The sequence below is a fragment of the Dipodomys merriami genome, unplaced genomic scaffold (assembly GCF_024711535.1).
Source record: "Dipodomys merriami isolate MVZ:Mamm:240054 unplaced genomic scaffold, mDipMer1.0.p SCAF_64, whole genome shotgun sequence".
Taxonomy (NCBI): Eukaryota; Metazoa; Chordata; class Mammalia; order Rodentia; family Heteromyidae; genus Dipodomys; species Dipodomys merriami.
The window spans coordinates 1,879,392-1,904,433 of record NW_027206224.1 but is presented as its reverse complement, the minus strand read 5'-3'; the positions used below and the strand labels follow the sequence as shown (position 1 = coordinate 1,904,433).

Sequence of the window (25,042 nt, the reverse complement as noted above, 5' to 3'; positions counted from 1 at the left end):
TTGGGAAGGAACAGAAAGTATAGGCCCAACCCCTCCAAAATTTTCATACTGGGAATTCAAGTTTTTCTTCTTTGTTGATGCCAAGATTTAACCTGTTTATAGAGTTTTATTAATTTTTTCAAATTTCTCCTTGTCCTTGTCAAGAGCTATATTGCTTGAAACCAAATCTTGGTTTGTTCTTTCATCTTTATCTCTTTCTAGGAGAAGCAGGTTAGGAGTTTGTCCTTAGTCCTGCATACAAGGTGTACCCCAAGTGTCAAGTCCACAGAGCAGTCTACTTTCAGTGTTATGCCAAACTTCCATATACCTGAGCCTTTGAGGTCTCATACAGTGCTGTAGCCTCTGATCTCATGCTTGATTTGAATTTATTACCAGCTTTGCAAATGTTGGTTTCATTTTCTAAGTGACAAGGCTTGTACAATTTGTGGATATGTCAGTACTTGAGATGAGGGTTTGGTGGATATTCTGGGAAACCACCCCACATCCCCAGGAAGCTTAAGCAGTCCCCATAGTTTCTTCCTGGCAGGTAGAATGAACAAGCTGAGCTCATAGCTCATAATAATTATTAGCTAGACTACCTAACCAATTCAGTTTTCTTAGTTCACCAGGGATCCAATTTAGTAGTAGAAACAAGTTAGTAGATTGACCATAGTTAGCAAAGGGAACTTGAAGGGGAAAAAAGGGGGGAAAAAAAAGATGAAGTTGGAAAATTGAAGTCATGCTTCCTCCATATATACCTTTTTTTTTTTTGGTCCGGTCGTGGGGCCTGAACTCTGGGCCTGGGCGCTGTCCCTCAGCTCTTCAGCTCAAGGCTAGTGCTCTACCACTTGAGCCACAGCGCCACTTCTGGCTTTTTTCTTATGTGGTGCTGAGGAATCAAACCCAGGGCCTCATGCATGCAAGGCAAGTGCTCTACCACTGAGCCACCTTCCCAGCCCCCCCTTTTTTTTTTTGTCTATCATAGGGCTTGAACTCGGGGCCTGGGCGCTGTCCCTGAGCTCTTTTGTTCAAAGCTAGCATTTTACCACTTTCCACTGTGAGCCACAGTGCCACTTCCAGTTTTTTGGTGGTTATTTGGAAATGAGTCTCACAGACTTTCCTTCCCTGGCTGGTTTCTAACCACAATCATTAGATCTCAGTCTTCTGAGAAGCTAGGATTATAGGCATGAGCCACCTAGTTCCCAGCGTCCTCCATACATACTTCAACACTGTACCTTCTCTCCTGGAATTTTCCAAAGTCAGTTTGGTTAATCTTGCCATTTTTATTATCTTTATTTGTATAGTTCTAATTATGCTTGGTGTGTGCCAGCTGTTTGGGGAGTGATGTTTTTCCTTATTTCTGTTGGCTCTCGCGAAGTGCTAAATTGCTTAAACTGACCTTTAATGTTGCCAGAGCAGTCGTCATCTTTCTGTCTGTATGGCTTGCAGAAGTAGATATGATTCATGTGATTTAACCAGTAAAGAGAAGGCCTTCCATAGTATTGTGTATTAGAATAGTACATTGGCCCTCAGGGCTGGTGTCATGAAGGTCAGAATAGGTTTCTGCCCTTTGGGAGGACTTAAAAACAGAATGGAAATGTTACACCAATTCATAAATTAGTAAAGACCTTTCATCATTTTACATCGTCCTTCACCAAAGCTTTTAGTGGTAGAAGGCAATGTTGAGTTTGTCCTTGGAGGTGAGACAGTAGCTCATGCTGACTTATTAGACTGGGTAGATGGAAGTAAGCTGCCTTGAGTCCTTCTAGATCTCATGTTAAATGAAAGGCCTGTAAGTGAACAGTATACAAGCAGGGCATGGGGTTTCACCTGCACAGGAAGAGGCTGTTCTTACCTATAGATGAGATCCACAAGACCATAATAAAATTGGATACCTTAAAAACATTTTGCATGAGTAACCATCCCACAGTTTATAGAATTTGATCTGAATGGCAGAGATGTCAAAGAAGGTCACAAACTTCTTCCTTTCTTGAGCCTCTTCCTAATCGTTGAATGGCTCCTCGTGCATAGCACATAAGCCATTTAATGGCCTATAGCAAGCAGAAGACCATTCCAGCAAGTCTTGTAAGAACCAGTTCTTCCCTCAACGTCACCTTCAAGGTGACACAGGGATTCAAGAATTGGCCTTAAAGGGAAAGCCCTTTTCCATCCAGGCTGCTACTTCTTGGATATCCTGATTATGGAATCAGTGCCTGATGGTCAGAGCTAGCCTGCACTAAAAGCTGAAGTAGAAGCATGGCCTGCTCAGAATAATGAGGCAGAACCAAGGGGGCAAAGGCAGACACCAGCAGGCTTCTAGGCAGAAAGCCTTCATTGGCAGATGTAAAAGGACTCCAAGGGGAACAGGCAACACTTGGGAAACTCTGATCTGACATGGCCCTGGGCTGGCTTTTGTACATTAGATATTGGATTGAATAAAGCTGAACTTATGTGTGTCCAGAAGGATTCTGGCCTAGCTCTGACTTGTTCAACTCTTACCTTATAAATATTAAGCCTGAAAGTGGAGGTAGCTATTATATTGTTACCTGTTTGGAGGTGGCCCAAGGAGTTTCCTCCTAGGGCTGAATTCCTTCAACTGTTAATACCAAAGGCACAAAATCCATTGCTGGCATTGGGGGTCTCAGGCCAAGGCCAAAGCAGCTTCCTGGGACTTACTAAACAACAGCCCTCAATGAGTTGTGCTTTTCTGGATTTTCCCTTCCCTTGCAAGCTGCAAGTTTGTCTAATAGATAGAAGTTGATTAAATGCCAGTGTAGCACAGAGGCAATTATATTTAAGAACAGGCTTCTTCCTCTAATCTCTCTGCCATCACTGATTAATTAGATACTTTGAACTATGCCCAACTATTTGAAAGCTGTGAAAACTACAACCTGTGTAGTTAAGATTTCTGCACAAGTATATTTCCTCATTTGTGCCTGTATTCACCACTCTTAAAACATAATATGTATTTACACATGTTTCCAAAGACACAATCTGGATATTTTCTTATCATGGTTAAAATCTTTCTACTGATGGCTAGGAAATACAGACACATAGTAAAGCCAATAACAAAAACATATGAGAACAATGAGATGTACAAGACATTGTGTTGAAAAACGAACTTTACAACTTTGGCACGGGGTGGGGGAAGGGGCAGGAGATGGGAAGGGATGGGAAGGGAAACAAAGGAGGAGGCAACAATGCTTGATAAGAAATGTACTCATTATCTTGCCCATGTAATTGTAACCCCTCTATATGGTATTTTCACAATAAAAAAAGAAAGAAAGTGAAAAAAAAAAAGCATATGAGACATGAATTTAGTTAATTTAGACAAACCCTCAGATTGTTAGTGCCATTGATCACATTGCAGAAGTGCGTGATTGCCTCAGAGAGGTTTATGGTCATTATCATCTTCTGTACTGAAATTTTAGGGTTTTTGTTGTTGTTGTTGTTTTGTTTTGTTTTGTTTTTGCTAAATAGGAGCCATGGTAGGGTGAATGGTACAGGACATAGAAACAGTTTCAGTGACCACAGCAGAGCTATAACCCCTCTGTCATGGTAACCAATAAACTTCTGTTTCTCTTTTTTTAAAAAAAGTTTCATTTTATTACATATAATAATTAGCAGTATGACTGCGAGCATGTTTTGCAAGTAATTTCTAGTTTTTCTCTTCTGTTATAAAATTGTCTTTGAATCATTTCTCTGCCTTTTGGCTAAGTTCAAGCATAGAATTGTCTTTAGAAGTAACTGAGCATGGAAAGCTCTGTCTCACCAATGAAGAAGCCCAGGCAGAAATTGCTCAAACTGGCTGCTGCTGACTTTATGAGGGTGGTTGCTAGATTTGTAGGACAAGGATGTGTCATTCATACCAATGAAGGTCAGTTTACCTGTTTCTCAATTTCTATGTTGGACATTATGCTGCCGTATTCATGCCGGACCTTGAACTCTGAAGTCTCTTTAGGGAAATCTCCATGGTTCTCAAATCTCAGAAGCAGCTATGTTTTAGACTGTTTTTCCTACCTCCAATATGTCCCCTCAGAGGAACACTTGATAATTTTTCCTGCTTTTGAAGAGACAGTCACACTTAACCTTAACTTTTTTCTTTTTTCTTTTTTTTGCCAGTCCTGGGACTTGAATTCTAGGCCTGGCCACTGTCCTGAGCTGCTTCTGATTAAGGCTTGCACTCTACCACTTGAGCCACAGCACTACTTGCAGCAATTTTTTTTTTTTTGTCAGTCATGGGGCTTGAACTGTGGGCCTGGGTGCTGTCCCTCAGCTCTTCAGCTCTAAGCTAGTGCTCTACCACTTGAGCCATAGCACCACTTCCAATTTTCTAGTGGTTTATTGGATATAAGAATCTCATGGAGGCTGGGAAATTGGCTCAGTGGTAGTAGAGTGCTTGCCCTGTTTGCATGAGGCCCTGGGTTCGATTCCTCAGCACCACATACACAGAAAAAGCTGGAAATGGGTGCTGTGGCTCAAGTGGTAGAGCGCTAGCCTTAAGCTGAAGAGCTGAGGGACAGCGCCCAGGCCCAGAGTTCAGGACCCACGACCAACAAAAAAAAAAAAAAAAAAGAAGAAAAGAATCTCATGGACTTTCCTGTCTGGGCTGGCTTTGAACTGTGATCCTCATATTTCAGCCTTCTGAGTAGCTAGGATTACAGGTATGAGCTACCAGAGCCCAGCTACTTGCAGCTTTTTCTGTTTATGTGGTACTGAGGAATCAAACCCAGGGCTTCATGCATGCTAGACAGGTACTCTATCACTAAGCCACATTTCCAGCCTGACCTTATCTTTTTTTGAAATACATATTATGTGTGTGTGTGTGTGTGTATGTACATATATATATATATATATATTCCCCACTTGCTATAATCCTTTCTGAATTCCAAACCAGATTTTATCTTTGTAGACAAGCCAGACTGCATCAAGAGCTCTATGCCTAGTTCTCACCTTCTAAATTGAACATGAGGAAATGGATCCACTCCGCTCTAAGCTACATTGCTCTTGATAAATGTGTAGAAAGTGGAACACAGTTGAAAGGCTAGTGATAATTGTGCAGTACTGATTTTTATTGACTTTTCTTACTCTCCTAGGTGACAGCTTGCCTGATTGCTGTGGCTAAAACAGACCATGATGTTCAAGTGCGCAGAGCTGCCATCCATGTGATTGTTGTGCTGCTTCGGGGCCTCAGCCAGAAAGCTACTGAGGTAAGTCAGTCCCTTGCCATGTGCAACTTCCTACCTCTTTGGTTTTATTCTTCAGCCTTAATTTTACTGGAGCATGCTCAAATCTTTTGCCTAGATTTATGCAAATGAATCAGTCAACAGGAACTTTTTTAGCAGGAAAATGGTATTGTTTACATCTTCAATAAGAGTCTGTTTCCTCTGTGATATGTTGGGCAAGCCACCCAGTAACTGCCACAGCAAAACCAGAGCACACTTTTACAGATGGAGGCTCTGAATTCTGGCATTCCCTTCCTGGCAGAGCAGGTTCCAAGGTGAGTTAGTTGCTGCACATTAACCCTGTAACTGCGGCCTGAACTTTAGTGACTTGTCTTCCTGACTCATTTCATTGTTCATGCTGAGTTACTAAAGGCTTTCACTTAAAAGCCTTCCTTTTCTAGTTCTAAGTTCAGGCCATGGATTTTCATTGCTGCATATATTACACTTTCTTCCTTCCTCAAATCAGTTTGGCTATATTTCTCCCCAGTGTATGACTAGAACAGGAAGAAGTGTATATATTCATATGTGTGCTAAGAATGAGTGACCTCGAAATTAATTTTCTTCTTGATCCTAATGGAAACTTATTCCCAGAGTTTGCATTAATAATTCACTTCCTGGCATCCACAATTCTCATCTGTGGCTTACATATCCGTATTTAACCAAGTGTCAAGGAAGCCATTATAAGAGTGGTTGTTTGTCTCACAGAGAGGCTTTATCCATGATAGAATTTTGCTGTATCAAATTCCTGATACCTGTTTGTACAAGCATGGGTTCATTAGTGATCTCCTTCCTTTTCTATACAACTATATTTTCTCTCTAAATGCCTACTTGCTATTTCAGCTTAGTAGCAAGACTGTTGATCTCCAAATGGACCCTTCCTTCATCATTACCCTCAGCTGAATTTTTCTCCCTTCTTATCTGCTTTGAACAGGTTGTTTGTATTGAATGATTTCTGGTATAAACATACTCAACTATAAAAAGTCTTTAACTACAATGGCTAAAACAAGTAAAGATTTGTTTTTCTCATATCACAAGAAACATGTAGGTAGATAGTGGGGGTTAGCAGACAAGTGACAACAGGGCCAATATTTCTATAATCCTCATGGCCTGGGTCTCATGACTGTAGGACCATAACAACTGTGCCACTGTAACTAGTTTAAATGAGTAAGAAATAAGAGAAGGCCAGCTTAGGGGCTGGGAGGGTGGCTCAGTGGTAGAGCGCTTGCCTTGCATGCATGAAACCCTAGGTTCGATTCCCCAGCACCACATAAGCAAAAAGAAAAAAAAGCTGGAAGTGGCACTGTGGCTCAAGTGGTAGAGCACTAGCCTTGAGCTGAAGAGCTGAGGGACAGCGCCCAGGCCCAGAGTTCAGGCTCCACGACCGGACCCCCCCAAAAAAAAAAAAAAAGAGAAGGCCAGCTTAGGCACTTTTATATCTTTGGGGTGGGGGCGGGGGGAATCCAGAACAGTTTTCTACAGTGATATAGCTGATTTTCATTTTCATTTTATTTCACTGGCCAGAACTCCTGTCTCACACAATTACTACTCACCTAACAATGTGTTTAGCTGGCACACTGCTGCTCTGAAAATAAATAGATAAATAAATAATTGAAGTTTAGTTATCAAGGAAGATGACAGGAAATGGGTACTGGGGCAGTGACTGATAGTGACACAAGGGGAAATGGAAAACAATGGTCTGGTTCATAAATTCAGAAGTTCATAAGAACTTCTGTAGAGATAGGATTGTTCAGAAGCAGGGAGCTCTCACCTAGACAGCTAGAGGTGCCAGGGTATCATCTAGAACCCTGATGGAGATAAAAGACAAGTAGATCATCACTTGATAATTCATATAATTAAATGAATTACCATAGGATATGACCTCCTGTACAAGAGGGAGTTAGGAAAGTTTTTCATTTATCATTAAGACCTATGAAACTCGTAGTTAATAGATCACTGTTGTATAAGTTGTTAACTGGAGAACTAGATGAGGGGACTATAGGGACTTGTGCTAATGTCACAACTTTTCTGTAAATCTAAAATCAAATTATTTAAAAAATAAATATATAAACATGCCTATAATCCTAGCTACTTGAGAAGCTGAGATTGAAAGGACATTTAGGTAGAAAAGTTCATGAGACTCATTCTCAACTAATAACTAGGTGTGGTGGTACACATTTGTTACCCAGTATACAGGGGAGGCTGAGATTGGGAAGATGGAAGTTCTAGGCCAGCCTGGGCAGAAAAGTATGGGACTCAGTCCCAATGGGAGAAGTAGTACATGCCTGTCATCCCAGTCACATCCTATCACTGCAAGTCTAAAGTAGACAGATCGTATTTTAGTCATGCCCCTGTTCAGGAATCAAGATCCTATCTCAAAAATAATTGCACAAAAAAGGAACTGTAGGTATGACTCAGTGGTAGACCTCCTGCCTAGACATGAAGCCCTAAGTTCAAGCCCTAGTACCATCACCAAAATGAAAAGGGGCGGGGAGGAAAAAATATACAAAATTACAGGGCTAGGAGTGTTATTCATTGACAGGATGCATGCTTACTAGTCAAGAAACCTGGGTTTGATCTTTGGTGCCTCACTTCCAAGTGCACATATCCTTTACTGAGACAGACAGACAGAATATATTCTTGTATAGTGGAGCAAAGTGCCTGATTAGCAAAAAAAGAAGAAGAAGAAGAAGAAGAAAACTATCCATTTTCTCACATCTGTGTTAGCCAATGAAAGCAGTACTGGCTTGTCTTACCAGTACTAAAATAAAGTGTAATTTGTTGCCATGGAAGATTTTTGTCACCTTCAGAAAGCCATATGAATGAAAAAGCCTTTCTCTTGTTCTCATATGCACACACTGAAACTTACAAATTGTGCTTACTCCATGAATAAAGAAAAGGAAATGGGATTGGATGAATGTATGAATCCTCTTCTTAGTGTATCTTTTGCGACCAGGTGTGTTAAGTCTTGTTATAGTAGGTGTGATTATAATCAGGTGCACTGTAATGAGTAGCAAAGATAACCACAAAGCTTTCAAGCTGAGAGTTCTCTTTTTAGCTCTGTTTTGCCCCCAGGAGCAACTGAAATGAAAATGCTACTTTGTTGATGAAAAAGTTTTATGGTTCTCCCTTCTCCCTCTTCTAATCACCATCTCTTAGGCTATATAATGCCAAAAGATAATACTGGGTTTTAGCAAATTCTGTTACTTGTAGATGTGCTGGCCAAGGACCTCTGGAAAGGGAGGTGGGGAAGATTGGCTGGATCATCAGGAAAGACATTTCTGCCACTGCCTACCTCTTGAGGTAGCTTTTACCTTATTCCCATTTAAAATAACCAGATCTAATTTCATTTTAGCCCATTCTTCCTTAACCTTGTTGAAAAATACATTTACTGTACTAGGAATATGAGGAAAGAGGAGGCATGTTCAGACATGCAGTTTGTGTTGGTCTCATAGAGGTAAGAATAGGCCTTCTCAACACCGAAACAATGAGCTAAGCACCCAAATGAGATGATGCTTCACCACCCTGCTCCTCACAAGCTTGCTCTTTGCCCACTGATCTATATATTATAACTGTTTAGAACATCTACATTCATAAAGTCATTCCAAAAACAGTAATAGAGGTAGCAATAGTTGAATGTTAGCCTGTCAGACTGGCCTTTCAGATGACATCCGTAAAACCTTTACCTAAAGTAATAACAACTTATTAAAACTATGGGGGGAGGGGGGGATTTGAAACAAACAAGTTTTTTAAATGAGTCCATACTCAGAGAATAAGCATTCTTTTTTTTGTTTTGTTTTTGGTCAGTCATGGGCTTGAACTCTGGATCTGGGCACTGTCCCTCAGCTCTTCAGCTCGGGGCTAGCACTCTACCACTTGAGCCACAGTGCCACTTCTGGCTTTTTCTGCTTATGTGGTACTGAGGAATTGAACCCAGGGCCTCATACATGCAAGGCATGCAAGGCAAGCACTCCACCACTTAGCCACCTTCCCAGCCCAGAATTATTAGAGTATTTAAAGCAAATACTATAACTACTATCAGTGAAGTAAAGGGAAACTAACCCTTCAATTAATAGAAGGAACATCTTTGAAAAGGAATAGAAATGATAAAATTAAGTAACCAAGTAGGAGTACCAGGACTAAGAACTATAATTTTAAATTCAAAAAAAAATGTATCGCTAAATGGCATTAAAAGCAGAATAGAAGCTGTGTGCCCCTAACTACTCAGAAGGTGAAGATCTGAGGATCACTACTCAAAGCCAGCCTTCTCCCCCCATTAAAACACTTCTGTCATTACTCACTTTTTTTTTTTTTTTGATTGGTCATGGGGCCTGAACTTGGGGCCTGGGCATTGTCCCTCAGCTCTTCAGCTCAAGGCTAGTGCTCTACCACTTGAGCCACAGTGCCACTTCTGGCTTTTTTTGCTTATGTGGTACTGAGGAATTAAACCCAGGGCCTCATACAGGCAAGGCAAGCAAGCACTCTACCACTGAGCTACCTTCACAGCCCCTCATTATTCACTTTTACACTATTGCAGGAAAAAGGAATATGATTTGGGTATGATGTTATACTGGGATTTGAACTCAGGGCCTCTCACTTGCTAGGCTGGCTCTTTGCCATTTGAGCCACACCTCTAGTCCTGTTTTTTCTGGTTATTATAGAGATGGAGTCTAGCAAATTTTACCTGCCCAGGTTGACTTCAAATTACAATCCTTCTGGCCTCAGTATTCTACTAAGTAGCTAGGGTTACAAACATGAGCCACTGATGGCTAGTCATGATGCTCTTCTCTTTTTTTTTTTTTTTTCTGTTGGTCATGGGACTTGAACTCTGGATCTAGGTGCTGTCAATGAGCTCTTCAGCTCATGGCAAGTGCTCTACCACTTGAGCCACAGTGCCACTTCTGATTTTGTGGTGTTAATTAGAAATAAGAGTCTCATGGACTTTCCTTTGCTTTGAACAGCAATCCTCAGATCTCAGCCCCCTGAGTAGCTAGGATTACAGGCATGATCCACATGCACACAGCCTGATGCTCTACTTCTTAATTACAGAAGGTAATACTTAAAAGTGACATTCTAGTCAGTTACATAGGGACTGCCACCATGTTCTAATTTCTGTTGAGCTGTATATTTTTTTCTGACAAACAACATTTTCATCACGTCTCTATAACAAATTGTGGCTGGAAAAGTATGATGACTTTTTATACCTTTTGTGTATATTTAGAAGCTCATCCTCAAGCCCAACTCGATTTTCTGTCTTTGACTTCCAAAGAGCCAGACAAACCAGAATCTGACTTTCCAAAGTTTATTCCCATACATTTGGTCATTAATGAATGCATGTTTTTCCAAGGATCTCTACCATCTGTCAAATGCAAAATTGTTATATAGGGCAGCACCTCAGAAGTCATTCCCTGAAGTCCTTCAAGAGGGAGGGCATTTTTTTTTTTCAGGAATATTTTTGTCCCAGAATCTGAGACAAGCCTCATTAGGCAGGACTGGAAGAGTGTCAGGAGGGAATGGTGCCTGGCTAGGGACAGATACAACCTGAGGGATGTTGGTGAACTGGAGAAAGGCCAGGCCAGAGCCAGGCACATGGGGACAGTCTTCTGTAAGATCACTGCGGCTGACCCAGAAACAGCAGAAGATTGTGTACTGTTTTCTTCCTCAAAGACACAAGAACCGTCTCTTATTCACCTTATTTTTATTTCTCACACAAATTTTTAAACTGATGTGTAAATCACATACCATAAAAATCCACCCTTTTAAATTATAAATCAGCATATTAAGTATATTCTTACATATTATGTACAACCATCACTACTGTCTAGTTCCAGATCATTTTCACCAATCCAAAAATTAAAATACCTCCCTGGGTGGAGGACATAGCTTAAGAATGCTTACCTACAGTGTGCTGCCCTGGGTTTGATCACTAGTGCTGAAAAGAAAGGAAGAAAGGGAGGGAAGGATGGAGAGAAGGATGTGAGAGGAGGCAAGGAAGGAAGGAGAAAGGAGAACTCTATTTCCATTAACAATCATTCTCCCATTCCCTTCTCCCCAAATCCCCAGGAACCAGTAGTTCATTTTCTATCTCTGTAGATTTGTTTTTTGTTGTTGTTTTTAGTTTTGTTTAGTTTTGTTGGTTGTGGAGCTTGAAATCTGGGCCTGGACACTGTCCCTTAGTTCTTCAGCTCAAGGTGAGCACTCTGCCACTTGAGCCACAATGCCACTTCTGGTTTTCTGAGTGGTTAATTGGAAATAAGAGTCTCACAGACTTTCCTGCCCAGTTTGGCTTTGAACTGTGATTCTCAGATCTCAACCTCCTGAGTAGCTAGGATTACAGGCATGAGCCACCAGCCCCTGGCTGTGGATTTGCTTTTTCTGAACACTTGATATAGAATATGTAGCATTTCTGGTTTTCTTCACTTAGCATGATGTGGTCGAGATTCAGCCATGCAATAGCATGTATTAATGTATTAGCACTTAATCCCTGGGCTTGGGCACTGTCCCTCAGCTCTTCAGCTCAAGGCTAGCACTCTACCACTTGAGCCACAGCGCCACTTCTGGCTTTTTTCTTTTTGCTTATGTGGTGCTGAGGAATCGAACTCAGGGCCTCAGGCATGCAAAGCAAGCACTCTACCACTGAGCCACCTTCCCAGACCCTTAATCCCTTTTTATGTGCAAATAATATTCTATTACACAGATATAATTCATTTGTTTATTCACATTCACCAGTTGTTGGACATTTGTGTCTACCTTAGGGTTAGTTCATTTTATCTTGCTATAACTCAAGATGGATAAATTACAAAAAGAGAAGTTTATTTAGTTTATGGTTCTAGAGATCTTTCTTTCTTTTTTTTTTTTTTTTTGTTGGTCGTGGGGCTTGAACTCTGGGCCTGGGCACTGTCCCTCAGCTCTTCAGCTCAAGGCAAGCGCTCTACCACTTGAGCTACAGCGCCACTTCCGGTTTTCTGGTAGTTTATTGGAGATAGGAGTCTCACGGTCTCTCCTGCCCGGGCTGGCTTTGAACCGTGATCCTCACTTCTCAGCCTCCTGAGTAGCTAGGATTACAGGCATGAGCCACCAGCGCCCGGCTTCTTTGTTTTTCTTTTTCTTTTTTTTTGGGTCCAGTCGTGGGGCCTGAACTCTGGGCCTGGGCGCTGTCCCTCAGCTCTTCAGCTCAAGGCTAGCACTCTACCACTTGAGCCACTTCCGGCTATTTTTTCTTTTTGCTTATGTGGTGCTGAGGAATGGAACCCAGGGCCTCAGGCATGCAAGGCAAGCACTCTACCACTGAGCCACCTTCCCAGCCCTGGTTTTAGAGATCTTTCTTTGTCAATGGACAAAGTATGTAGAATGGCAGGTGTGACTGTAGTCCGAGTTTGGTTTTATTTAAAGCAACAGAGACTAAGTCTGAACTAGTTTAGGAAGGGGAAATTTTTAGCCTAATTAATTATTTAAGAAATAAATGGCTTAGTAGCCATGATATGGGAACACCAGAGATGGGCGTGGGAGTTAGAGACTGAGAACCAGAAGCTGAGATGCTGCTGCTCCTTGCCCCTGGGTCCAGCTTTCTTCCAAGGCAGCAACATGACCCCTGTTGCATCAGTCAGTGTTGCATCTTACCACCAACATTCAGATCCCCTCTGCCTCAAATGCAAAAATTCCAGGGAAGAAGCTGGGTGCCAGGGACTCATATCTGTAATCCTGGCTACTTAGGTGGCTAAGAGCAGAAAACCCCCATCTAAAAATAACCAGCAGAATAAATGGCTGGAGGAGTGGTTCAAATGGTGGCACAACAGGTGGGTGTAAAGCATGAGGCTTAAGTTCAAATCCCAGTACTGAAGAAAAAAAAATCCAGGGAAGAGACTTGATGTTCCAGCCTAGATAACTTTTATATCTCCAGATTAATCAACTTGCTGGGCCAGGTAGGATTGCTCAGCCTGCACCATAACCATTTATGACCAGTAGGGTATGGGTGTGTGTGCCAGGGACTAGAGTATGGTCCCACACAGTTCCAAAGCAGTAGCTTGGCCAAACCTACATGATGATGATGATGATGATGATGATGATGATGATGATGATGATGATGATGGATCCAAGATAGATTAAAGCTGAAAAGACTAGAACTTACTACCTTTTTGTGACTACTGAACTATAAATGTTCAGCCTTTCTGGGTGAAAACATAAGTGACAGTTTGAAAGGCCTAACATTTAAAACTGCTCCCTATCTGCCTCTTCTGCATAGTCATTTACATAGATCTACATACCTTAGACTCGGATTTCTGTTCCTTTTCTGCATCAGACTTAGGATATATTGTACTTTCTGTAGAGAGGCTATTCCTTCTGCTTCCAATTCTGATATAAAGGCACCAAGAAGACTTTAGACATTGAAAGTCACAGGATTTTAGGATGTTAGAGGTGAAAGAAAATTTATAGACATTTAACTTATGTAACACAAAAATATCTCTTAGTATACTAACATCATGAGTTGCTCCTTTGAAATAAGGTCTTTATAGTCAATTAAGTTTGGAAAGTGCTGTATACATCTATCTGTTGCTCTCCTGGAGATTCCATACATGTCATTCTATTATTGAGTCTGAGAAGCCTTACAGCATAGAGAAGTAACAATTTCCTAAGTTCATTTACCAAGGAACACTTTGCCATCATATGCATGCCAAGTAATAATGTTTCATGAAACATTATTTGGGAAAGAATCCAGCCATCTTGTTTTATGAATGAAGAAACAAGTTCATGAAGAGACCCTGGTTAGAACTTTCCAAAGCTAATGCCAGGAAGATTTAGCATTCATTTCCAGTTGCTGCTGGTAACTCATATTGGCCATGTGCTCAGGAAAAGTATCATTAAAGTGAGTCAGTAAACAAATTAAGCACTAGGTTTGCAAAAGACTACTGTTTCCTTTCTCTGGATCAGATTATTATAGCAACTATTTTGCTTGATTTTACTTAAAATATATATCTTATAGCTGGGCACAGGTGTACCATTCTTGTAATCCTAGCTGCTCAACAGCTGAAATCCAGAGGATGATAGTTCAAAGCCAGCCCAGGAAGAAAAGACTACAAGACTCCATCTCCAAAATAACTGGGGAATAGTAGGGCTTGAGGGATGGGTTTAGTAGTAGAGCTTCAGCCAAGCAAGAAAGCTAAGTGAGTTTGAGGGCTTGAGTTCAAACCCCAGTACTTGCACAAAAAAAAAAAGAAGAAGAAAGGAATAAAGGAATCTTTTCTTCTTCTTCTTCTTCTGTTGTTGTTGTTGTTGTTGTTGTTGTTGTTGTTGTTGTCGTCGTCGTCGTCGTCGTCGTCGTCAGTCAAGGGGCTTGAACTCTGAGCGTGGACTCGGTCCCTAAGCTCTTCAGCTCAAGGCAAGTGCTCTACCACTTGAGCCACAGTGCCACTGCTGGTTTTCTGGTGGTTAATTGGAGATAAGAGTGTCTCGGGGCTGGGACAAGGTGGCTCAGAGGTAGAGCGCTTGCCTTGCATGCCTGAGGCCCTGGGCTCGATTCCTCAGCACCACATAAGCAAAAAGGAAAAAAGCCGGAAGTGGCGCTGTGGCTCAAGTGGTAGAGTGCTAGCCTTGAGCTGAAGAGCTGAGGGACAGTGCCCAGGCCCAGAGTTCAGGCCCCACGACCAGACCCAAAAAAAAAAAAAAAAAAAGAGTGTCTCGGACTTTACTTGCCCGGGCTGGCTTTTAACTGGCTTTGATCCTTGGATCTCAAACTTCCTGAGTAGCTAGGATTACAGGCATGAGCCACCGGCACCCGGCTTCAAGGAATCTTATGGAAGTATGATTAATAGTCACATTTTTAAACTTGAGGAAAAGGTAACAGGTCCCACATCTTCTACATCCCCATTATCTGAAAGACTCAAACCAAATCACTTGAACATCCTACACAAATCATGGCTAATAGAAGGCTATTTGTGAAGCTAGAAGTCATAGTATCCAGGAGAAATTCAAGCCAGACAACCTCCCTGCAGCATATGTACTGACTGTCCAGGAGAAAGATGGAAAAAGAGTGGATCTGAGTGCCATAACATCCAAGACGTGGCAGCGACTGCTGCTTTTTTGTCCTTCTTCATGTTCCACTACCTCTTGCCAAAAGCACAGTCCAACCACAGAATATGCCATCCAGCAACTTCCCATAATGCTATAAAGAAAGGAACAATGAGAAACCAAATGAGACCAAACATCTTCAAGGCTTCCACGCTGGGGAGAGAGCCCTAGGACCTTTCCTCCTACCCTACAGTCTGACAAGGGTGTTCTCCCTCAGAGAGTAATTAAGCTGATACCTGATGGGTATCTGGGTTGCAGAACCCTTTTGTCTTTTAGTGCTCTGAAATTGAGGAGTTTTGACTTTATGTACATTTCTTGAAGTGATGGGAAATGAGTGCCCAGAATGATACAGTGGGGTATACCCCAGTTCATTTTCATAACCCCATGCTTTGCTTACTGATTGCAGATCTGCACCAAGTGATTTCTCATCCTCTGAGGTTAGGTACTTAATACTATGTGAAAATATATTAAGGGCTTATTGTATACCACGAAGCTCTTCAATCCATTATCCTCTGAATCCTCCTAACAACCTTGGAGGAGAAATGTGATTATTAACTTTAATTGTGGAAAAGAAAATTGAGTTCCAGCAAGTTTACAATTAGATGCTCAGCAATAGAACTGTGGCTGTCACTCTGTCCACTCAGCTGTTCTGAAGAACCTATAATAGACCTTTGCTATCTTGACCAAACAACACATAGAAATGTGGTGGGCTTACTGTGATTAGAACTAGCTTGAGGTTGTAGGTGTCTTGGATTTCTGTCCTTCACCCCTGGACTTCTCGAATTCTGTGGATTGACTGTGGTTCAGTTACTTAAAATGGCAAGAGAATTTGAACCAGAAAGATCTTTGTCAAGGGTGAATCCGCAGATGACCTGTTTCCATTAATACTGCTTTAGTATTTCTTGTGTGCCAAATGAAGACCAGAGTCCTTTGTAAGACAGACAATACATGTTGGCCCCACCTATTTACTTTGGCTTGTTCACTTTCCACAATGATTTGCCTCCATATTTTGGTTCATACTGGGCTTTAAACTCAGGATCTAGTGCTTCCTAGGCAGGTGCTCTACCATTTGAGCCATTTCCCTAGTCCTCATGTACTTCTTATGCTTCAGATGCCTTCTTTTATCTCACTCATTCATGTGATCAGCTTATACTCATCTTTTAGGGACTCCATTGAAGTGTTACACTGCTTGTGAAAAACCTTTCCTGACTTCTCAGGTAAAATAAAACTGGCTGTAGTACTTTCCATATGGGCTCAGGATTGGCATAGATTCTATGGTGTTTAGCCTACATGTCTGTGCCAGCAGGAAACCATGGGCCCCCAAACACCTCCTCACTGTGACATCCAGAGAGATGTCTCTTAAATTTCCCTATGAAAGTTCTGGGACTTATAAACTCCTCCAGTGTTCCAGTTTCCCAACAGCTGAAGTTGTCTGAACAAGTTCTCTTAAGGAGGAAATTTTTGTCTATTCTTACTTGGAAAGGTTTGGGGGTTTTTTTTCGTTTTTTTTTTTTTTTTTTGTAGTTCCTGTTGAGTTGTACGTAGGTTGTTGTCAAACCAGCTGGGAGGAGTCATGAGGAAGAATGACAGACTGAATATTTATTGATGGACATCCAGAATTGGTCTACATTTCAAAATGTTAACTTCTCACTTTATATAAAAAAATTGTCAAAATTTTAACACATGTATGTCCCTTAATTCCTCCTATCTGGACAAAGGTTTCTGCTGTAACTGGCTACCCCAGGGACTGGGGCAACCTTACCTGATCCTTACATTTTCCTACAAAATGAATGGCAGTAGTTTATGACATCCTCTTGTCTTCAAAACCAGGCTTCACACACACAGGTTTAAGAACAAATCCTTCTAATACTTTGGCAAGAAGGTGCAATTTTTTTTCAGTGGGGGGCGGTTAAACTCAGGACCCCATGTATGCTGGGCAGGTACTTCATCTTTTGATCCACACCCCTAACTAGTCCTTTTGTTTTTAGGGGTTTGTTTTGTTTTTGTTTTCCCATATAGGTTTCATCCTACCATAGTTCTCCTACCTCTGCTTCCTGAGTAGCTAGGACAGTAAGAGTATACCACTATTCCTGCTTGGGTTGTTTTTGTGTTTGTTTTTTGCTTTGTTTTAAATTTATTGCTGTCTTCAAATAGTTATACAAAGGGGTTACAGTTTAACATGTCCACGTATGTATTCTTCTTCATCACTCAGTCACCCCTTCAATCATTCCAACCCCAGCACTGCCCCTCCTCATCAGTTTCAACAAGTTATGTTGGTTACATTTTAAATGTATATACATTGCGTCTTGTGGCTGTATTCACCCACCATGCCTCTTACTTTTCATCTACCCTCTCCCTTTAGCCTTCACCCATCACAGTCAACATGTTTCAGCTTCCTGATATTCATTTTGTTAAACTGTCTTTTAATTGTGGGGTTACATCATTAAATCTCATTCCTGCCTATACCAGACCTGAGTCAGTTTGCTCCTGCTTGGGTTTTTTCTGTTGTTGTTGTTGTGGGTTTTTTGTTTTTGTTTTTTATTTTTTTTGTTTTGTCAGTTGTGGGGCCTGAACTCTGGGCCTGGGTACTGTCCCTCAGCTCTTCAGCTCAAGGCTTTTTTCTTTTTGCTTATGTGGTGCTGAGGAATCAAACCCAGGGCCTCATGCATGCAAGACAAGCATTGTATCACTAAGCCACCTTCCCAACCAAGCCTGCTTGTTTTTGAGGTAGAGTCCTACTAACTTTTGCCCAGGCTGGTCTCACATTGTAATGCCCTGACTCTGCCTCCTGATTAGCTGGGATTGCTCTCATGCACCACCATACCTGCTAGGAAATTGAATCATAATTTGTGATTCAGAAACTATGACCACAGCTGGTCGCCGGTGGCTCACGCCTGTAATCCCAGCTACTCAGGAGGCTGAGATCTGAGGACTGCAGTTCAAAGCCAGCCTAGGCAGGAATAAACCACCAGAAAACTGGAAGTGGCCCTGTGGCTCAAGTGGTAGAATGCTAGCCTTGACCTGATGAGCTTGGGAACAGTGCCCAGGCCCAGAGTTCAAGCCACATGACCAACAAAAAAAAAAAAAAAATTACGACCACTCACCTTTTTGGGAAAGTTAAGAAAATTACAAGTTGAGGGGGCTGGGAAGGTGGCTCAGTGGTAGAGCGTTTGCCTTGCATACCTGAGGCCCTGGGTTCAATTCCTCAGCACCAAATAAGCAAAAAAAAAAAAAGCCAGAAGTGGCGCTGGGCTCAAGTGGTAGAGCACTAGCCTTGAGCTGAAGAGCTGAGGGACAGTGCCCAGGCCCAGAGTTCAAGCCCCATGACCGGACCAAAAAAAGAAAAAAAAGAAAAAGAAAATTACAAGTTGAGTATCCATACTTAGAAGCTTACACTTGTAATCCTAGCTATTTGAGAGACTGAGCTCTGAGGATCGAAGTTCAAAGCCAGCTCAAGCAGAAAAATCCATCAGATACTTATCTCCAGTTAACCACCAGAAGTGGATCTCCAACTCAAAGTGGTAGAGCAGCCCCAGTACCCACACAAAAAAAGAAAAAATCAAAAATTGCATTGGGTTACGTCCAAATTACTTTGTCCTTGTAACTCACAGTTCTTTCATAGGCAGAGTCATTAATAAATGACAGCCACCTTGAAATCAAGGCATATTCTTTACTTGTCTCTTACCTGCTGTTTTCTTTTTTTGTTGTTGTTGTTGTTCTAACATCCTATATTACTACATCCTCATTTTTACTCGAATAAGGGTTGTTTGTGGGTTGTTAGTGTCACCTGGAGAGCATTAAAAAAAAGTTGGTTTTTTTGTTTTCTTTGTTATTAAAAAAAGTTGGTTTAAAAAAAACCAACTTTTTTTAATAACAAAGAAAACAAAAAAACCCTGGGGCTGGAAAGGTGGCTCAGCAATAGAGTGCTTGCCTTGCATACATGAGGCCCTGGGTTCGATTCCTCAGTACCACTAAGAGCAAAAGACATTCAAGGGATTTTTTCATGTGTCCCAGAGGTGGGGAATGAGGCAGTGTGGCCAACTTTTCTGGTGGGGTTGCTTTCTCCAACATGGGCTACGCTATGTGCATATTAGCACATAACACTGACCCAGCCAGACCTCTAATGGATGTAGCAGCATCTCTGACTTTCTCTGGCCTTTGGTTCAGCCTCCTAACCTGAATTCTCCTTCAGGGAACATGGAGTTCTACCATGTAGATACCATGGGGAGTACAGTCAGCACATCCCCTACCCACACAGGTACAGCTAACTTAAGCTACACTGAGGCAAGCCTCAAAGCAAACTGGTCTTCTGAATCTTGGAATCACCCCTAGCCTATCTGCTGCCCCGCTCCATTCCGTCATTGGCCAGCTAGGTACCGTGCAAACAAGCAAGTCTGATGGTACAAAAAGATCTCACCATTGTCTCCCTGCATATCAGATTACCCAACAAGGTTTATGACACTGGGCCTGACATACAGGTTTGAGTTCTAGCCTCATCCTTGAGAGCTAATCTCCAAATCCTTGCCCTGATTTGAAAAGTGGACAGGAATACCTGCACCGTAGCTGGTGAGATGACACTTGAGAAAGGTTTGATTAAACTGCTCAGTGCCTGGAAGTAGTAAGCACTCAGTATGCGGTAGTACTGAGCCATTTACAGGTGCTGTATAGTTCCACGCTGGAGCTTTTAGGGACTGAAAGGAAACAGAACTGTGTTGCCCTCAGCAGGTACCAGCATGGAGATACTCAGGTAGGGGACAATGAAGCCTCTATACCACCTGACTGCACTTTTAAGGCTGGGCTTGTAATCACCTGCTCAGGATGGTGCTGCCAGTCTTTCTCCCCCACGACAGCAAATAGTAGTAGCCCACCATCTCTGCATAGGCTCCAGCCATTTTCCTTGCCGCCTTTGTTCTATTTCAGTGCCTGTGGGGGAGCAGGAAAGCAGCCGCCTTCCTCGGGTTGCTATTTAAAGACATTCTAAAAGATGCCGCCACTGCCTCTCCTACCTCTGCAGCAGCGGCTGCTCCTGTCCCTGCCACCAGCCAGCTGCACCGTCTGTGCCCTGCTAAGCCTCCAGTGGAGCCTAGCAGGAGCTCGCCTGCTAGCAGCATACACTTTAGGTGTGTGACAGCCTGTTTTTTTGTTTAGGACCCTGAGCTGTCACCCCTGCTAGGGGTTGACTGCCAGCTGCCATCTTGTTCTTTGTCCCTACTCTTCCTGGCCTGTCTGTGTCCCTGTAACACTTTTGGCAATTGACCAGTTGACCGTTTCTCTTTTACTGTTTCAATGAAAACCTTGTGCCAGCCCTGCCATTCCTTTCCCAGCTCATCTCCAGTTCACACTGGGGATGCTCTCTCCATTTAACAGTCAGACATAGTCCCAAAAGGGTAAAATTGCCATTTATCTCTAGGTCTAGCAGAGAAATACTGTGAAAATGGAAGGGTTTTCAAAAGCTCAGTAACCTCTAGTTAATAATGCCTCCCTGAGCTCAGCGTATCTGTGTGTCAGGCATGGCTGAAAACCCTGTATAGACATCAGTAATCCTGCCTTTTCTCACTGACCCTCGCAGAGCTTTCAATGACATATCTCAAAAGCCTGGTGCTTTTCTTTGAATTGGCCCTAATTTCTTTTTCAGAGATCCATCAAAGTGAAGCTTTGGGGTTTAGAGTATAAGGCAGAGCTCCTGAATAGAGTGGGGCCTGCTGCCTCCATCCTGCTTCTCTGATTTGTTTTCTTCCCATTACCTTGGAAGGCTACTCACCGCAGAATTCCTCCTCGTGCCCTCAATTCTGCACAGCAACACAATCAGGGTGCTCCAGTGGGCTGCACATCAATTCATGCTAGCCGACTCCTGCCTTAGACAGCTTGAGTCTGTGTCCTCCACAGCTCCTCATCGCTTATGCACTATGCACAGGCCTGCCCATTTTGTTTATTTGTTGGCTTTTCTCTAGTATTTGATTTCAGAGATAAGCCTTTTCCCTTGTTTTTTTTAGCTTCTTGGTGACATACCCACTTAATGTGGTGGTGATAATAATAATGATCTTTGGAATTTGCTTATGATAGCAAACACTTCTTTTTTTTTTTTTTTTTTTTGGCGGTTGTGGGGCTTGAACTCTGGGCGTGGGCTCTTGTCCCTCAGCTCTTCAGCTCAAGGCTAGCGCTCTACCACTTGAGCTACAGCGCCACTTCCGGTTTTCTAGTGGTTTATTGGAGATAGGAGTCTCACGGTCTCTCCTGCCCGGGCTGGCTTTGAACCACGATCCTCAGATCTCAGCCTCCTGAGTAGCTAGGATTACAGGCGTGAGCCACCGGCGCCCGGCGATAGCAAACACTTCTGTATACATCATCTCTAACCCACAACAGACAATATGTGTGTTTCATGAGCCCCACTTCATAGTAGTGGGAATAATAATCATTTAGGAATGCAGAATAATGTGGTGATTGGTAGAGAATACCAGCTCCAGAGTCAGACTGCCAAGGGTTGACTCCTGGCTCTGCATGGTACTAGCTGTGTGACCCTGGGAAAAATGGAGATATCATAGTTCTTCTTCTGTTGTGTTGTTGTGAGGATGAAGTGAGTTATTAGATAAAATGTCTATCAAGTGCTATGCAAGGAGCAGCTATTATTCATTCACTCATTCATTCCTCCCTCCTTGCTACATACTAGGCTGAGCTCCAGACCTCAGTGATAGGATACTAACAAGCTGTTCAGTCAGTCATAGATATCATACTATTAATGAGGAGACTGACAAACACCACTTGTTTAACATCCATCTTATGCAGTCCTGTGCTCAGATCTTTACCAGTGTTGACTTTCACATTGATTCTCAACAAGAACCTTCAAGGAAAGGAGTGTTACTTCCCACTTTTACAGGTGTCACCAGGGTTCCAGATGGGAAAACTGTTTGCTAAAGACTTCCAGGCTAGGAATGGGAGCTCCAGGATTACCTCAGCCTTCTCAGGTTCAACTCTGCATGTTGCCTTCATGTATGGTGTGAGCTCCAGAGACATTGTCCCTAGTCACCCAGAATATTTAGCGTAGCCTCTTGCACACAATTTTGGAAACATTTGCTGAGTTCTTCTCTGTTGATGATCCTAGACTCTACCCTCTAACTCATCTGCTTACTCTCCTTCCCTCAGCCACAAAAATCACATATAGGTCTCCCTCCCTCCCTCCTTTCCTTTCTTTCTTTTCTTTTTTTCCCTTCATCCCTTTCTGTTCCAAGATAGAGTCATCTTATATTTTAATCCACTTCCCAGGCTGTAGCCACCTTAGTCTTCCAAATAGCTGGGATTATAGGTATACACTGAGATGCTAGCTTTTATTCAGTATCTAGGAGCCCTCATTTTGATCTCTGTGCCTCCATGTCTGATGACATATCAAGACCTTTCTCAGAGAGGGGGGGAGGGAGACAGGGAGACAGAGAGAAGGGAAGGGAGAGAGGGAGGAGAGAAGAGAGAGGAGAGAGAAAAATTGTACCTGGAAGTCAGCTGGTGGCTGACACCTGTAATAATAGCACCTCAGGAGGCTGAGATCTGAGGATCGTGGTTCAAAGCCAGCCCAGGTAGGAAAAGCTATGAGACTTTTATCTCCAATTAACCATCAGAAAACCAGAAGTGGTGCTATGGCTCAAAGTGGTAGAACACTAACCTTGAGCAGAAAAGCCAGAGACAGCACCCAGGCTCTAAGTTCAAGCCTCATGACCAACAACAAAAAAGGAATTGTACATGGAAAAGCCTCTGCCAATTCTCATCTTACTGCATCCTTGTTTCTGGAAGTGGCTCATTTGTGATCATTCTTTTGCATTTTGTTAATTACACATACTAATAACAGAAGGATAATAGTTTTGCTCATCTAAGATCTTCTAGTCAAATCATCTTGAAATAAAAATGTTAAATCTTGAGATTTTTTTTTTAATGTATTTTTAATGTAACTGCTGGGCACCAGCAGCTCACCCCTGTAATCCTAGCTACTAAATAGGCTGAACTCAGAGGATCATAGCTGTTTGAAGCCAGCAGGGGCAGGAAAGCCCATGAGAGCTTTTCTTTTTTTTTTTTTTTCCAATCATAGGGCTTGAACTCGGGGTGCTGTCCCCGTACTTTTGCACTCAAGGCTAATACTACCACTTTGAACCATAGCTCCACTTCAATTCTCTGGTGGTTAATTGGAGATAAGAATCTTATATCTGTGACATTCTTGCCCAGGCTGGCTTTGAACCAAGATCCTCCGATCTCAGCCTTCTGAGTAGTTAGAATTACAGGCATGAGCCACCTGCACCTGACTCCATGAGACTCTTATTTCCTATTATCCACCAAAAAGTGGTATGAGTGCTAACCTTGAGCAAAACCAGCTCAGAGAACCTAGTCCAAGCCCCAGGACCACGTGCACTACACACACACACACACACACACACACACACACACGCTCAGGGAACCTAGTCACACACATACACACACACATACACACACACTCAGGGAACCTAGTCTCTCTCTCTCACACACACACACACACACACACACGCTCAGGGAACCTAGTCTCTCTCACACACACACACACGCTCAGGGAACCTAGTCTCACACACACACACACACACACACACACACACACGCTCAGGGAACCTAGTCCAAGTCCCAGGACCGCGCACATATACACACACACACACTCAGGGAACCTAGTCACACACACACACACAAACTATCTGTACATTACTAAATGCCCTGCTAATAGAACTTGTGTCAGAAAGGTAGTTTGACGAGAGATGTGTTTTTTTTCTTCTATATTTTCCATCTACCCTGCATTGTTGTTTATGGCTTTTATAATCAAAAAATAAGTACATTTAGGAACTAAAAAGAAAGGTATCTGCCATGCATTCTTCTTTTGATCTGAACTCAAGAATAAAGCCTCTTCAGAGATGTTGGGCTGAGCTTATTGAAATTGTCAAACACTGCTTTCCTGCCTTTCTTTGCATTGAAAGTGCACCTGTGTGCCCAGGGCAGTCTTTGGCTCTCGATGGTCCCTTTCAGTAAGCCCTGCCTCTTCCTGCCTTTTCTTAGCCACTCTAGCCCCAAACACTGCCCTTATCCCCCGAGGCTTTGTGTGTTTGAGGGAAACTGGCACCAGAGAAGGTGGGGCAGAGGAGATAGGATGCTCTGTGTTTGTGTGTGTGTGTGTGTGTGTGTGTGTGTGTGTGTGTGTGTGTGTGTACATGTATGTGTTACACACTCTACAATTCTTTAATAAACTCCTGGACTCTTATTTCCTTCCAAAGTTTTCAGAAAAGGAATGAGGGTACTTTAAGTTGTCTCTGGCCAGGCTGGAGATATCTAACTCAGTGATAGAATGTGTATTTAGCATGTGTAATGCCTTGGGTTTGATCCATAACACCAAAAAGCCAAACAAGCTTGGCCAAAGAACAGCTAAGATGGAGAGAATGCTTCTTTCAACCTGCTGCACTAAGCTGCCTCAGACCAGCCACGCCACCTACACCTCTCCCTTCCCCCTTTCCTTTCCCTGGGAGTTCCTGGGCTCCAGGCTGCCAGAGATGAATGGCAGGTGTGTTGAAGTCTTAATGAGAGGTTTCCTCTGCTGGATTGCCTATATCCTGCCCACCTGAGAGGCCCCTGTGAGTAGCTTTACCTTTGAACTCTCCTTGTATTCAGCCCCTGATCCATGGGATTTGGTGACAATCCCTGGCTGGCAGGAAGCTTTGATCCTTGGGGAGTCCAAAGGAAGTCCTGTGATGTGTGGGATCCCTGGAGTTACTGGGATTGGGGAG

The 25,042-nt window shown here is 42.6% G+C and overlaps 1 protein-coding gene across 4 annotated transcripts in view; it reads left to right on the top strand.

Annotated features, from left to right (window-relative positions):
* The window catches only part of Tango6 (transport and golgi organization 6 homolog), a 141,772-nt gene that overhangs the window by 113,057 nt on the left and 3,673 nt on the right, over positions 1–25,042 (top strand). For all 4 annotated transcript variants that reach the window (XM_070004721.1, XM_070004718.1, XM_070004719.1 and 1 more), the window contains exon 17: positions 5,076–5,189. In XM_070004721.1, coding sequence (XP_069860822.1) covers positions 5,076–5,189 — 114 coding nt within the window. The remainder of the gene's footprint in view (positions 1–5,075; positions 5,190–25,042) is intronic.